Source organism: Pollachius pollachius, assembly GCF_949987615.1.
Source record: "Pollachius pollachius genome assembly, chromosome: 16".
Classification (NCBI taxonomy): Eukaryota; Metazoa; Chordata; class Actinopteri; order Gadiformes; family Gadidae; genus Pollachius; species Pollachius pollachius.
In genome coordinates, this window is record NC_136949.1 from 20,456,746 (window position 1) to 20,470,935 (window position 14,190).

At 41.3% G+C, this 14,190-nt stretch overlaps 1 protein-coding gene across 11 annotated transcripts in view; it reads right to left on the reverse strand.

Annotated features, from left to right (window-relative positions):
• Positions 1–14,190, reverse strand: part of afdna (afadin, adherens junction formation factor a) — a 98,629-nt gene that overhangs the window by 47,332 nt on the left and 37,107 nt on the right. For 7 of the 11 annotated variants that reach the window (XM_079753718.1, XM_079753715.1, XM_079753725.1 and 4 more), the window contains 8 exons: positions 13,939–14,023; positions 11,901–12,053; positions 5,739–5,783; positions 4,914–5,008; positions 4,266–4,516; positions 1,957–2,026; positions 1,495–1,580; positions 445–506 (listed from right to left, as the gene is read on the reverse strand). In XM_079753718.1, the coding sequence (XP_079609844.1) occupies positions 445–506; positions 1,495–1,580; positions 1,957–2,026; positions 4,266–4,516; positions 4,914–5,008; positions 5,739–5,783; positions 11,901–12,053; positions 13,939–14,023 (847 nt within the window). The remainder of the gene's footprint in view (positions 1–444; positions 507–1,494; positions 1,581–1,956; positions 2,027–4,265; positions 4,517–4,913; positions 5,009–5,738; positions 5,784–11,900; positions 12,054–13,938; positions 14,024–14,190) is intronic. The other 4 variants (XM_079753719.1, XM_079753717.1, XM_079753724.1 and 1 more) reach the window with 1 other exon arrangement.

Sequence of the window (14,190 nt, forward strand, 5' to 3'; positions counted from 1 at the left end):
AAATGACACACCATGGCAACTATAATGTCTGCTACAGAGGGCCGTGTCTGTCCCTAAATTTGTCTTTGTTTAACACATAAACATCTATAACCCCGCATTGGAGAGATGGTAACCTTGTCTTAATCGCAGAGAGGTGACTAGAACATCCCTCTGCCATAATCCTTTAATTGTGTCTATGGTGTCAGTTTATTGTATTTAAATATCTTCAGTTGGTGGCTTTTGCAAGCAAATGTTGATATTGTGATTAAACACAATTACAGGATTATCATGTGATAATCTTTTTTAAATTCTATTGTTTGACAGCTCTCAGTTAAATCTGTCAGTTCCAACTAAGGGTTAACAAGCAGGGTATCAATTGAACAAAGATACATTTCGGATGATGCCCATTTCTTTACATGGTGAGAGGCAGAACAAAAAGGATGAGGCTGTGTTCTCACTACTCACAGTTGTCCCTGAACTCAATGCTGGCTGGCAGCATTACCTCCGGGGTTAGGCTGTCCTGGGACCTGCAGGGAGACAAGGGGGGGGCGGGGAGGTTGAGTGTTGGGACAGCAGTGAAGGGTTTGATGGTTCACCATGTTTAAAGGGACAGCAGAGGACTGTGATGGTACAGTGTGTGTTGGGACAGCAGAGGACTGTGTGATGGTACAGTGTGTGTTGGGACAGCAGAGGACTGTGTGATGGTACAGTGTGTGTTGGGACAGCAGAGGACTGTGTGATGGTCACAGTGTGTGTTGGGACAGCAGTGGACTGTGTGATGGTCCACAGTGTGTGTTGGGACAGCAGAGGACTGTGTGATGGTACAGTGTGTGTTGGGACAGCAGAGGACTGTGTGATGGTCACAGTGTGTAAAGGGAGAGCAGAGGACAGTGGAGTAGTTCCCTGTGTGTGTTGGGACAGCAGAGGACTGTGTGATGGTCCACAGTGTGTGTTGGGACAGCAGTGGACTGTGTGATGGTCACAGTGTGTGTTGGGACAGCAGAGGACTGTGTGATGGTCCACAGTGTGTGTTGGGACAGCAGAGGACTGTGTGATGGTACAGTGTGTGTTGGGACAGCAGAGGACTGTGTGATGGTCCACAGTGTGTAAAGGGAGAGCAGAGGACAGTGGGGTAGTTCCCTGTGTGTGTTGGGGCGGCAGCATGGCAGCTTGTGGTGTCCCAGGTCTGGGTTAAGGGTCCGCACTGCAGTGTCACAGCCACCGGCCTTACGCCTTAGTGGGTCTGTGTGCGATGGACTTGCAATGAGGAGCAGCAAAAGGGCAATATATAGGAATACAAGTAGTCACTCTCGAGATGGAGAGAAAAAAAAAGATACACCGTACGCGTGTGTGTGGGTCATACATTTGTGCCCATGTAACTATGATGTCAGGTTATACAGCAAGTCTTATGGTAAATATAAAGGTTTTGTTGCTTGAGAGAGTATGATATACTTGCTATTTTTTGTACTATAAGGACTGGATGACTTCCTCTGAATGCTAAAGTGTATGTGGTACCTGCTGTCCTGCTGTTCCCTTATCGTGGGCTTGACCATGCCCCGCTCACTGCAGTTCGTCCTCTCCATCTCCAGCCTGCCTGAGCTCTGCACACGCATCACACAATACATTCAATATACAGACTGACTACACTTCACCAAACCAACTCAAGTGTCATCACAAAGACATAAAACCCACTAGAAATAGTGGCATAGTTATATTGTGGCGCTGCGCCACAATTGTTTGAAACACAATAAAAACACTTTCCTTGACAGCGGTCATTATATACTTTTACAATCATCAGAAATAATTGAACGCCGGAAGTCGGGAAGGCCCATGCAAGTGAACGGAGCATTCTACAGCATTGAGAAGAGCCGTGTAATAAATGGCTATAACTGTAGCTACAGCTCAACCACTAGAGGCTACTCATTGGAAAACGAACAGCTTTAATGGAATTACAAATGTTTTTGAGATAATGTGTACCTTGCTGGTAGACAAAGCAGCACCACTGTGGACCTCGCCATGGAGATCGAACGTAGTTTCTGGTACACTCCTGTGAAACAGTTGGGGAAAGCTTGAGCCAGAGGAAATGAAAAACAGCTCAGACTATCTTCCAAGCAGGCTTACATTGATTTATTTATTTATATACACACATACACACACACACACCTTGTAGCAATGCCCTCAAGGCAGGTTAGTTTACGCTGATCATTGATTATCATTATTACTGACACACATCCACTCCCATAACACCAGCCAGGCTCTGGCATTAAGGCTGAGGACAGTTGGAAAAGCTGAAAGATGAAAGGATCAGCTGAAAGAATCTAATTAATACATTTAATTTAAGTTTAAATTGTACCCCAAGATAGGCATTGGTGCCCAGAGCGACTTAAACCCAATTTGCTATGGACGTTTGTATTGAACCATTAACAGACAATGCAGTGTGGAAAATAAGTATTGAACGCGTCAACACGAATGACATAGGAACCCTATTGTTTTCGTTAGTATTACTATTATGATTTTTAACCTGACCTTTTGGGTCCAAAAGTTATAAAAATGGGTTAGGGTTAGAAGTTCAGCATTTCAACAGGCTGCCATTAACACCAGGAATGTGCAATATGCATAAAACTTATTATGTATCATTTGTCATGATCAACAATTTTCAAATCGCAGCCCATACGGTCAGACCATTTGGACCTGCAATGGCTACAACTTGACCCTACTCCCACACACCAACAGATTTGGTGCCGGAACTGGTCAAAGCTGCAAATCCGGCACACATGTAATGGGTCAATGTCGGACTATATGGTGTGAAATTCAAAGAAGGAAAGGCGAAAGATTTTCGGAAGAGATATACATTTTAAAGTGAAATACATGAACATGTAAACAGCTCTAACACGTTTAAACGGCTCTCACATTGCGTCAAAACATGCAGGCTCAGCTGTCGAATGTGGCTATTAAGAAGATATTCAATAGTATACCCATGCCAAATTTTAGGACTATATCTAAAAAAAATTAAAAAAAACTGAACCGAGACACACGTAATTTCGCAAACGTACGTTTGAGAGTGGATTTTGATACAGTATGCTCTAGAAACATGGTTGGTGATTGTTTCGATAATTTAACTTCCGGTAAACCAGTTTTTAAGGCATACCAATGCCATATTACCATACTGACCAAGCTCACTGTACCTCCTCCTACGGAAGATTTATTTTTCAAATATACTCTAATCTGCCCTTGGAAGTCTACAGGTCCATGTGGTGGTGACTCCATGGGGTTGGTTCAAACCAGACCTCAACCAACCATTCTGTGAGACATGGCATCACAAGTTTACCATCATGTATTCATTAGGCCACCACCATACCCATCTTACAGTATGACCCCGTCATTGTTGCTTGCAACTATATTTATCTTTACATCCGTCTATATGATATGGTCCATTATTTCTACATTCTCCGTCTGATTCCCTTATGTCGGTATGTTATATGTTGATATGTTAGGATTATCTCTGGATTAGAACTTCTGCCCTTATCAGGAATAACACGTTCAAACATTCCTGTCACTTGATGCGTAAGGCTGTCAACCAGAAATAATGCTATTTCATCATGCTACTTACTTGCTAGCCAGCGCTCACTCTTCTGCTCTCCGTTTCCCATACACTCTATTTTTACCTCCCAGAGATTTCAGGAATCTTAAAAATACTGAAATCCTGGAGCTTCTGATTGCGAGCTGAGATTGTGGCTGCTGGTAGCACTTCAAATGCTAGGCTAGGTCTGCTACGTCTCTCATCTCAGCTGATCCAGCTGCTGCACACAGATCCACTGGCCTACATACCAGCTCCTCTCCCTTTCGGTCTGATCTGTCACCGTCTCTCACACCAACACACTAACAAAACCATGTGTCTGCAATGTACCTATGTGGGTGTGTTTGTGTGTGAGAGAGAGGCCACACCCCAAACCACGTTAATCAGATTAGACAGCTTTTTTACAACCTCAAATCACCTCTTGTCCCTGCCCCTTTACTTTTCCTTTCATCTCCTCCCCTCCCTAAAGTTTTGCCTGCACTGATTGCGCAAACCACTCTTTATCCTGCATTACTCACACAACTTAGACCCCAAGACTAACACTAAGGCAGCAATTTTATTCATCTGAAAGCGATTCTATCACCACCTTGGTTTATTCCAGTACCATATTTTCTAGTTTCAGACTCACAAAACACAAGATATAGCTCTCGATTTTCCGGTACCAAGCATACAAGTCACTATACAGTGTTCACAACCCTCACTCACTCACCCAGACTTGTGTCGGCCTCTGATCATGCCGGCTGGGTCTCGTTTGCTGCCCTGATCGTACGCGGGGTCTACAAACTTGAAGACGTGGGCGGCACCAAACTGGAGGGTGGATCCGGAGTGCAGCACGGTGGTCTCGTTGACACGCTGCCCGTCCACCAAGGTGTCTGCGTCGGGCCCGTGGGGGGTGACCGTCACCAGCCCCTCGCTGTGCATCAGGTTGCAGTGATGAGGGAGGAGGCCCGGACCAAACAACTGTGGCAAGAGGTGAGGTATGAAGTGAAAGAAAGGAATAGTTTCAAGAAAGAATTCACTCAGTACCTTTCTATCCATTAATGGTAAAACATGGTCAATTCAGGCAGGAACGTTTTGTAGGGTGGGCAGCCTGTGAGTTCTCCCCTAGCGGAAACTACAGAGTGCAGCGCTGTGAAGTTACAGTTCCACTCCACACACAGACCAACCCTAACTCTACAATTGTTACTAGTAGTAAGGCAACATTAACATTGGAGAGTAAAGGTAGTCGGGTTTCAGTATTTCGATACCTGCTAATCTGGTATGCAGCTCATCCACTAGTAGGACCAGGAGGCCACTCTATCAGAGCAAAAGAACACACATGAGCAGCTCAAAACAAGCGCTTTGGGAGTAAGCCCACCTGGATGGCTCCATCGTCGGTGCAGTCCGAGCCCACCTCTGTGATGCTTTGCTGCAGGCGGTAGAGCTTTGGTTTGTCCCGGGAGTCCGAGCCATCTACATCACAACATATGGTACATCTTTTAATGTAAAGATGAAAACTTACAAGAATTCTTCAGAGATAACGGGAAGTATTAGAGGCTAATTCTGAAATTGTTTGTGCCAGATAAGCATTTCCAATAACTTTAAATACATTTTTGTATTACGTGTGAGGGGGGACATTTTGATATTGTTTGTATATCTGGGCTGCTAGTGGCTATCCTACATGACTGTTGTTGGAGATTCCATGTTTGATAAGAAGCAAAGCAGCATTAGTGAGCTATTAGAGGACAGTGGGAAACAGAGCATGCTGTGCGTGTGTTCGACAACTATGCACAAATAATTGGCCGGCTTTTGTCTTGGCCTACAATGGGAGCTGGGGATATAGATTTTTAGCATGTGCTACACGTGAACCTCCTAAGACGGCGCAATTTGATTGGTTCACTATCTTCATGATTGAGATCGCGGACTCGGGATAATGGGGAGCGCACGTGACGGTCATCTCGTCACGCTAATAAAAACAAATAAACCGCTAATAAAAACAAATAGATCCCAGCAAAAAGTGTTATCTTTTTTATTTTTGGAGCGTTCACGTGTAGTATGTACTAAAACAATTATTTCTAAAACAATTATTATTAAAACAATTATTCACCTCAGGCTGAATAGTGGGGAAAAGCCCCCTCGACCTGAGATGTATATAAAGATGCGTGGTTAGAAGAGATAGAGGAGAGAGGATTTGCATGTTTACCTTCGTGGTGCCGATATGCGTAGTAGGCATAGTGATTCCCTCTCCCTAGTAGGCAGACAGGCAGGTGAAACACATGCACAAGCAGACACACAAAAGTATGCACACACACCAACACATGCCAGTAGGAAGCATGGGGGAGGGAAAGGGAAGACATACAAAGCAGAGTCAGAATGCAGCAAGGAGGAAAGAAATTAAGCATACCATGATTTCCCTGGTTAATCCCATGTACGCATTCTCTCAAAACGAGCATGCAAACCAAGCACCAGAACACAAGGATCCCACAACAGATGTTTCAGTGGATTAGGTCACAGGAGGGGGATAAGGCATAAGGTGTAAGAAGGCTGCTTATTTTTTTCCTGACAAAATTGGCCATATCTCTAAAACTACATGGTCAAAAGTTAAGAAAATTGGCAGGCTTGTAGAACTCATGAAATGAGTTAGGGATAAAAAGGATTGGCCAGAATTAACAAGCCTTTGAAGTGCAACATACTGCAACAGTATGCAACAGGCTCACATTTCCACAAGGACAGTGCAATATGCATGAAACTTGTTATACATGCACCATTGGTCAGGATGAACAACTTTCAGAGTCTGACCCATATGGTCAGATCATTATGGTCATACTGTCTGTCATATGGTCATACTGTCATACGGTCAGACAGTAGGACCCCGACATGGTTGCTTGCAACTATATTTATTATTATTATTATCCTGCCATGGTCTATGGCAGCCAATAGAACGCCTTGGTAAAAAGTTGTGATTTGGCACACTGATTCAGGACAGTCTAATAATCCCTTAAAGCAATTTTGGGGTCGCTAGCTCAAGAGCTCTAGCACCACTAACAGGTCAAAGTTGGGCATGCATTCGTGTTTAAAACTTTTCACAAACAAGGCATCATTGGAATCCTTGGGCCAAGCCGAGTTCAACGCACCCATTTTCCGCCATTACGGATTTTCCGACATCTTGGTTTTTATCAAAAACCTTCCAATAGCCGCTCCTCTCACAAATTTTGTCCAATCTTCTCAAAACTTGGCACAGATGATCTTCAGACCATGCTTTACAAAAGTTATCGAATGTATTTTTTCAATTCAAAACTGTTTGGCTGCGACAGCCAATCAAATTCGACCGCAAATCCACCAAAAAGGAAGTAAGACAATTTCTCAGCAGCCCTTTGGCGTATCATAACCAAACTTGGTACATAGACCCATGACATCATCATGGGGACACTCATCAAAGTGACCTTTGACCTCAAGGGGGCGCTGTACTTAATGAAGATGTGTTTAACTCTTCTTTCTTCACATGAGTATATTTCAAACTTATTTTCAATGTCAGCGTGATACTGTTAGACCTCCCCGTTTAGGCTACACATTATTTCTCATGGAAACATCAGAATTTGGCCGCCATGTTGAATATTGTCAAAATCAATAGTACATATCCACCGGCCACAAATTCTGTCCAATCTTCATGAAACTTGCCCTATATTATCTTCAGTTTCACCACCAAGCTGAACAAATGTTCAAATTCAAAACTGTTTGGCCGTGACAGCCAATCTAACTGGATGGCGAAGCCGCCAAACAGGAAGTAAGCCCATTTCTCAGCAACTTTTTAACTTGTCATAGCCAAACTTGGTACATAGACTCATGACATCATCATTGGGACACCCAAACTATTTGGTGACCTTTGACCTCAGGGGGACGTCAAACAGAAAGTGAGCTCATATCTCTCCAAGGCTTTCATGTATCCAAACCAAACTTGGCTAATAGTCGTATGACCCTATCCTGATGATGGCCAAATAAATTGGTTACATTTGACCTCTAGGGGGGCATTAAAACCACAGTGAGTATGATCATATCCCAGTCAATCTATTATTTTTTGATGTGAAACTTGTTAAAAGTGCTGAAGGCCGTGTATCTGACGTAGATCTATTTTGTTGCTGTGGCTACTCTGGTCTATTCTTCTTGCGCACGCGTCGTGTTACATTGCGACGACGTGCAACTTACCAAACATCGCAGAATACATATGGCTGCCCTGATCTGTAGTCGTATGCAATGTTGGCCGCAAGTCTATTCCAGCTCTTATAAAGCAACTTCAATGCATTTTCATTGTGATAACCAGTGAAATTACTGACAGTGATCATGCAGCCACCTAACCAATTATGTCTGTCCACCAAAATAGTTTATGGAGTCATATTCTGCTTGGCCCCGCTCATTGCTTCTCTTAGCTATATTTATTATTATTATTGCCAAAGGTGGAATGATGGATAAGAAGACAATTGATTGGGGTCCAAACAAACTATTTTCAATAACCCCCTGATTATCCCTTTATAAGGGCCTCATGTATATTTATACATCTACTAGGGCTATAGCAGCTCACAGTGAATCACAGTTCGGTACTGTGTCGATTTATTATTATACCTCAATAAACATACATACATTTATATTCCTTTAATTTTATAAACCCAGGGTCGGCTCAATAGGGCATCAACTGCCACATTCCTGGTCTGTGCCCTAGCATGAATGTTGGACCTAACATGAAAGCGAAAATGTAATAACGTGAACTAGATGTCCTGTAGGTTTTGCCGTCCATGCCGATGGTATTTTTCAATGTGCAGCTGACACACAATAAATCACGTTATTTTTTTTACCCTCTTGATATCGTCCAACTCATAGTTGGCTTATGACCGTATATTTGGTGCCATGCACATTTGCACACACACACACACACACACACACACACACACACACACACACACACACACACACACACACACACACACACTCAGTACAAAAATAAACATAGGAGTCTCAAGGCTATAAAATGATTATAATGGCAAAAAAAAATGCCATAAACACAAGAACTGTTACATTTAGACGAGTTTGGCAATGTGGTTCCTCATCAAGAACCTCCCCCTTAGTGAATGTGGAAATATAACCCTAAATTTCCAATTACCACTTAATCCGATTACAGCCATAGTTCAACTATGCTCCTCAATTGGACAAGTGCAATTGTGCGAGTATATATGCAGGTGAGAAAATCGATTCACTGGCCGAAGCATGTCATACCCCGGTACGATAGGTGGCGCTGTACCCATTACAACTAGTGGTAATAGAGCCACTCCTCCATTTTCTTGGCCACCTTTTTAAATAAATCAGTTTCTAGTCTTCCTCCCCTCCATGAACTGTAAAATGTCCATGTCTTTTAACTGGTACAGCATGAAGCGAGTCTCCTTGTCTGGCCAAAAGTGCGTCTTGCTCCTTGGCCACTCCACCGGGTTGTTTGCTGTTTGACGGCGACAACAACAATACAATCATCGCCTTCTACTTCCGTTTCACGTCCCCTGGAAAAAATCTCGAACATGCGTAGAATGCAAAATCCGATTCCAGTCCGATTGAGTATACATGCATGATTAATGCAACCATCAATCGAATTATCTAGGGGTCTTAATCCGACTATGAGAAAACCCGATTCGGTCTGATTCGAGTCCGACTAAGTTGTATAAATGCATCTTAAAAAAACAATCATAGTCAGACTAACCCAATAATTTGGTTTTCTCGAGTGTAACATAAACAAACTGACTGTTGCAGGTGTTCACCTACCTACTTTTCATAAATTAATGGGGAAAAACAATATGGGGGACTTAAACGATTGAAAAAGACAAACAACTCAAGGTTGTCAAAGTTGGTACACGTATACAAACTGTGTGTAAGCTGGCCTTCAAAACTTTAAGGACCAATTTGGCAACAGTGGGTGCCATAACTCACAGCCCAACAAAACAATCAGCCCCATTATTCAAGCCTCAACCGGCTTCAAAGCGGACCATGGACTTGAAACTTGGCATGCTCGCTCATTACCCTCGGTGGCATTAGCACGTCGACATTTTCTTAAAAAATGCACATGAGGCGACATGTCTAGTTTACGTTGTCGTTTAATTGTTTGTGCTCAATTTATTTGTCCACTCAACTTTTTTCCATTTGTGCAAAGCTCCAAAAAATGTATAATCTACCCTTGATTAACATCAACATGCATGGGCTGGAGATGTCAAACTGAAAGACATTTTATGAGGTTTTTTTGGGAATGAAAGAAAAGGTTGTGGGTAGCAGCAGGTCCCGCTGCTGCAGGTCTTTTAAGAATAAAGGGTATGTTTTATCATCGTTTGGATTGGCATGCGTTGTGAATTTAGTAAATGCTTGAACTGTGTGGGTCCCTGGCTTGTTTCATTCCGTTTTTTTCCGTTACTCATTCTGCTGGGATATGCAGAAGTATTTTACATATTCATGTATTTATTGGATTGGTTCCGGTACCAGTTGGTTCCGGTAACAAAATCAATACTTTTTGTTTGTAAAAAAAATATTTTATAGAAAAAATACTGAACCAAAACTAGATTAGGGCTGCAACAACGAATCAATAAAATCGATAACAATCGATTACTAAAAGGCAACGAATTTGGTCATCGATTCGTTGAGTCGCGCGATTAATACGTCACAGGCGAGGCACTGTTTACAGCCATTCGCCGACAGGTTGGTTCATGGTTCATACACGCCCACAACGAGCTTTAGTGTGAGCGACCACAGCTTGTATTTTGGTCATATCTTAACACTGGACTGTAGGCCTATATAAAAGTGTTGTACCTTCACTGTCTTTGGGTTAAAAAAACTCCTTCAACTCAGTATCCGTCTAGTCCAACCAAAAACTGTCAGCTGCTGCTGCTGCAGACAGGCTCGGAGTCGGCACTGCGTGCATCAAAGCAGCGGTAGTAATCACACAACCGGACGGTGTAGAAAGTCCCGTCAGTTAAAAACAGTAATCCAGTTTTTAAATCCATGTTAAAAATCGGCAGGATATAGAGCTAGTTAGCTTAAAAAAATGTAACAGTGTCAAATGTGATGTGTTCAGTTCGGCGCAGTAATATGATTGAAAAAAAGAAATTTGAGATTTTGGCGAAAACTTGTTTTCCCAGCAATATAAAATAGATAGTAAAGATAGAATTATGACCTGTTGAACGTCGTATCTTGAGCTATGATCATCTTATCAGCAATTAAAGCAATAATACAAGTTCTATTTCAACAAAATAATAGAAAAGTATCAATTATATATTATAGTGGTATCAATAAAGACTTGGATCGTCAAGGAGTCTCGAAAATGGTATCAATATCAATAAAAATTAACGATCTCCTGTCATCTGAGAGAAATTAAGATGATTTAATTTATTTTTAACCTTTAGTATTTACCGGTTAAAGATCTTATCGGTTAACCGGTTAACCATGGACATCCCTTATATACTGTATATATATATAAATGTATATCATACATTGTATGTTTGTTTTGTGTTATCCCAGTTATGTTTTTTTTATTTTTTTATCATTTAATATTGCTTTAAATAGTTCCGGGACGTTGGAGCAATAACCTGGTGTTTTTACACTTCAGTCTGCACTGTGAATTTGAAGTAATGTTCAGTTTTTGAATAAAGATGTGGCAATTAGAAATGTTAATTTTTTTATCAGATTCATCGATTAATCAATTATTAAAATAATCGTTAGTAACCGATTAATCGATTATTAAAATAATCATTAGTTGCAGCCCTAAACTAGATTATTTAATTTAATTCAAACTCTTAATCTTAATTTAGTTAAAAACTAAAAAGGTAAATTTTCTTTTTTTAAAACAGCTCTTCACTTCTAAAGACCGACATTCAAAAGTTTCCCTACTACTCCTATTAGTCAGGAGTGAGGACTAGCTTTTGTTCCAGCCCCTTGAAATATTGCCAAAATTACTAAACATGCAGTGCACATGCAAGACCATTTTGGCATATCATGGCCGTACAAAATGCAATAGGACAGCTAGCGTTCCACTAAATAGGCTTGTGCGTTTAGTTTCACTAGTCACTTGTGGACACATAATTTGAACACATAAAGAAATGAACAACGGTATCAAAGCTCTCCAAGTTCAGCAGCTAACATTGCTGGCAGTCTAAACTTTGAAGAACAGCGGATTTGGGTCTTGATTCTTGTTTTTATGGCAGTCAGGGAAGAATGTCATACCCAATGGGAAGTGGTGTTTGTAAGATGAGGCTGGCCCATATACTTGCCAGTTGGGACAATAACCCAGGGAGATTCTCTATCTAACAGGAACAATGGAGGATCTGCGATTGATGCCAGCAGTTACCTGGGCTCAGCTCCACCAGGTAAGGGAGTTTCTCTGGGGGAAGGGAGCCATGCAGAGAGCCGTCTCTCCCCCGCTGAATCTTGTCCTCCACCTTCCTCCCTTTCCTGCCCTGGTAGTCAGGAGGCCTCTTCTTCAGCTGAAACACCAACGCTCCTAGAGGCACACACATACACAATCAAGCAAATTACCAATATTTAACTACACAAAATATAACTAAATGAATCAGTAAACATGATAGTGGTCATAACGAAAGACCAGGAGTAGGCAGTGTCAGTTGGGAAGGGGGTAAAGGTAGTGTGAGACAGTGCCATTCACCGCATGTGGGAACACAGAGGGAACTGTGCTAATCTGAAAACACGCCTCACTATTAGAGGTCTTTCCAAAGAACAAAGTATAGAACAGGGGCATTCAACTAAAATAGAAAGAGGTCCAGTTAGAGAAAAAAGCAAAGGTCCGGAAGATCATAATCTCTAACTGTTTAGTTTGATATATATTTAAGTAGCCTAGTAGTTGTATCAACATCTCTATGTTATCAATACCTGACTGTCAAATCAAATGTATTCAGTACGATTTAAAAAACGTTGACAATATTTATAATCATGCAACACTGAACTGAAAACAAATAAAATGTGAAATTGTGCATGTTAAAACAAAGTACTGCACTCATAAATTCATGACAACACCTATTTGACAACTCCTCCACCACTAAATGCTTTTTTATATTAACCCAAAATCTGAGCCACTCAAGAGCACGTTGTTGTGAAATTGTGGCTCAGGATCCTGGTGAACTAGTCATATTGGACTTGGAGATTCACTTCAAATTTGCCTGAGTAAGGTTGTCAGAAACCTTTGTTTTGTCTCAAAATGGCGTTTCACCTTCAAACTTTTATTATCCCGTCTCAGTCACTCGTCTGTATCTCTCCCTTTCTCCGTCTCACTCCTCTATCTCTCTTTTTCTCAGTCTAACTCGTCTGTATCTCACCCTTTATCTTTGTCACTTGTCTGTATCTCTCCCTTTATCTATGTAACTCGTCTGTCTCTCACTCGTCTGTATCTAGCCCTTTTTTTTCTCTACCTGTATTGCTATCTTTCTTTCTGCCGTCTTTTCAAGTGGCACCTGCCTGTAACTCGCTCATCTGTCTTCACTGAGTTGCAATGTTACCTTAGACTGTTCGTCCCTCATGCCCCTTAAAATAATGGATTAAGAAGATTCTTCTTGCTAATCCAAGCCATTTTCAAGCCATTTTTCAACCAATTCGATTTGGCCAAGCAAGTGCATATCGACCAACTGACCATGACTTTACAGCCCTACCAAATAGAAAACAGAAATTCACTACAATAAAAACAAAAACAAAAATTAGAATACGATTTCTCAATTCAAGATTTAGATGCTTTGTAAATTGTTGATGACAAGATTCAAGCAGTTTATTAGAACCTGATGAACATGGTAGTTACTGTGGGCGTATGTCGGATGGCACATTAACAGGACTCTTTCAGATGCACATTTTAACAAAGGATGTGTTATTTTATAACTTACATGTACAAATTTAAATATATGATTAACACAAAACCCCTATAGTCTAAACCATATACATGTTCAACAACAAACAAACTATCTCTGAAGAGCATCCATATATTCCATAATTAATAGAAAGTTATATCCATTTAATACTGGACACATGGCCCAACACAAAAGGGGCCTATTTTGTTGCACTTCTAACGGATGGCGCCAGAAGTCTTTCAATGGATATGAACGCTCACTTGATGAGGGTATTTGCGTTTGACAGAGTATGATACTGTCACAGTGGCCGAAAATGTTGACTTATTTCACATAGCCATTTACCTACTACCACTATTTTTGGGGAGCATTAAATTTAATATTGTCTGATATTCAATTAATGTTGAACTCTTTAAACCCCGAGTCAAATCAAACTGAGTGTTGAGTGCTTGCTTGATTTATTAACCAGTCCATTAAATTCTCATAGCTCAACTTTGTGAACTAAACTGTGTGGGTCTGTTTCGATGTTTTGTTTCTTACCTCTATCTGCAGGCCAGTCTCTGAATATCTGAAGTGGACATTCCGTCTCATCCAGTATCGTGTCCTTGCCTAACTTATCATCTTGCTGCATGAAAAAAAGACACAAGTTACTAGACAACCACAAGAAAAACTAAATTCAACCAGCTTTGTATCATTACAATGTGGGTGGTATATGCATATTAACCACGGTTAAATTTTCCCCCATGTTGCCTGCACTCAGATCTCCCGAGTCATTTGCCAGCAATAGTCTGT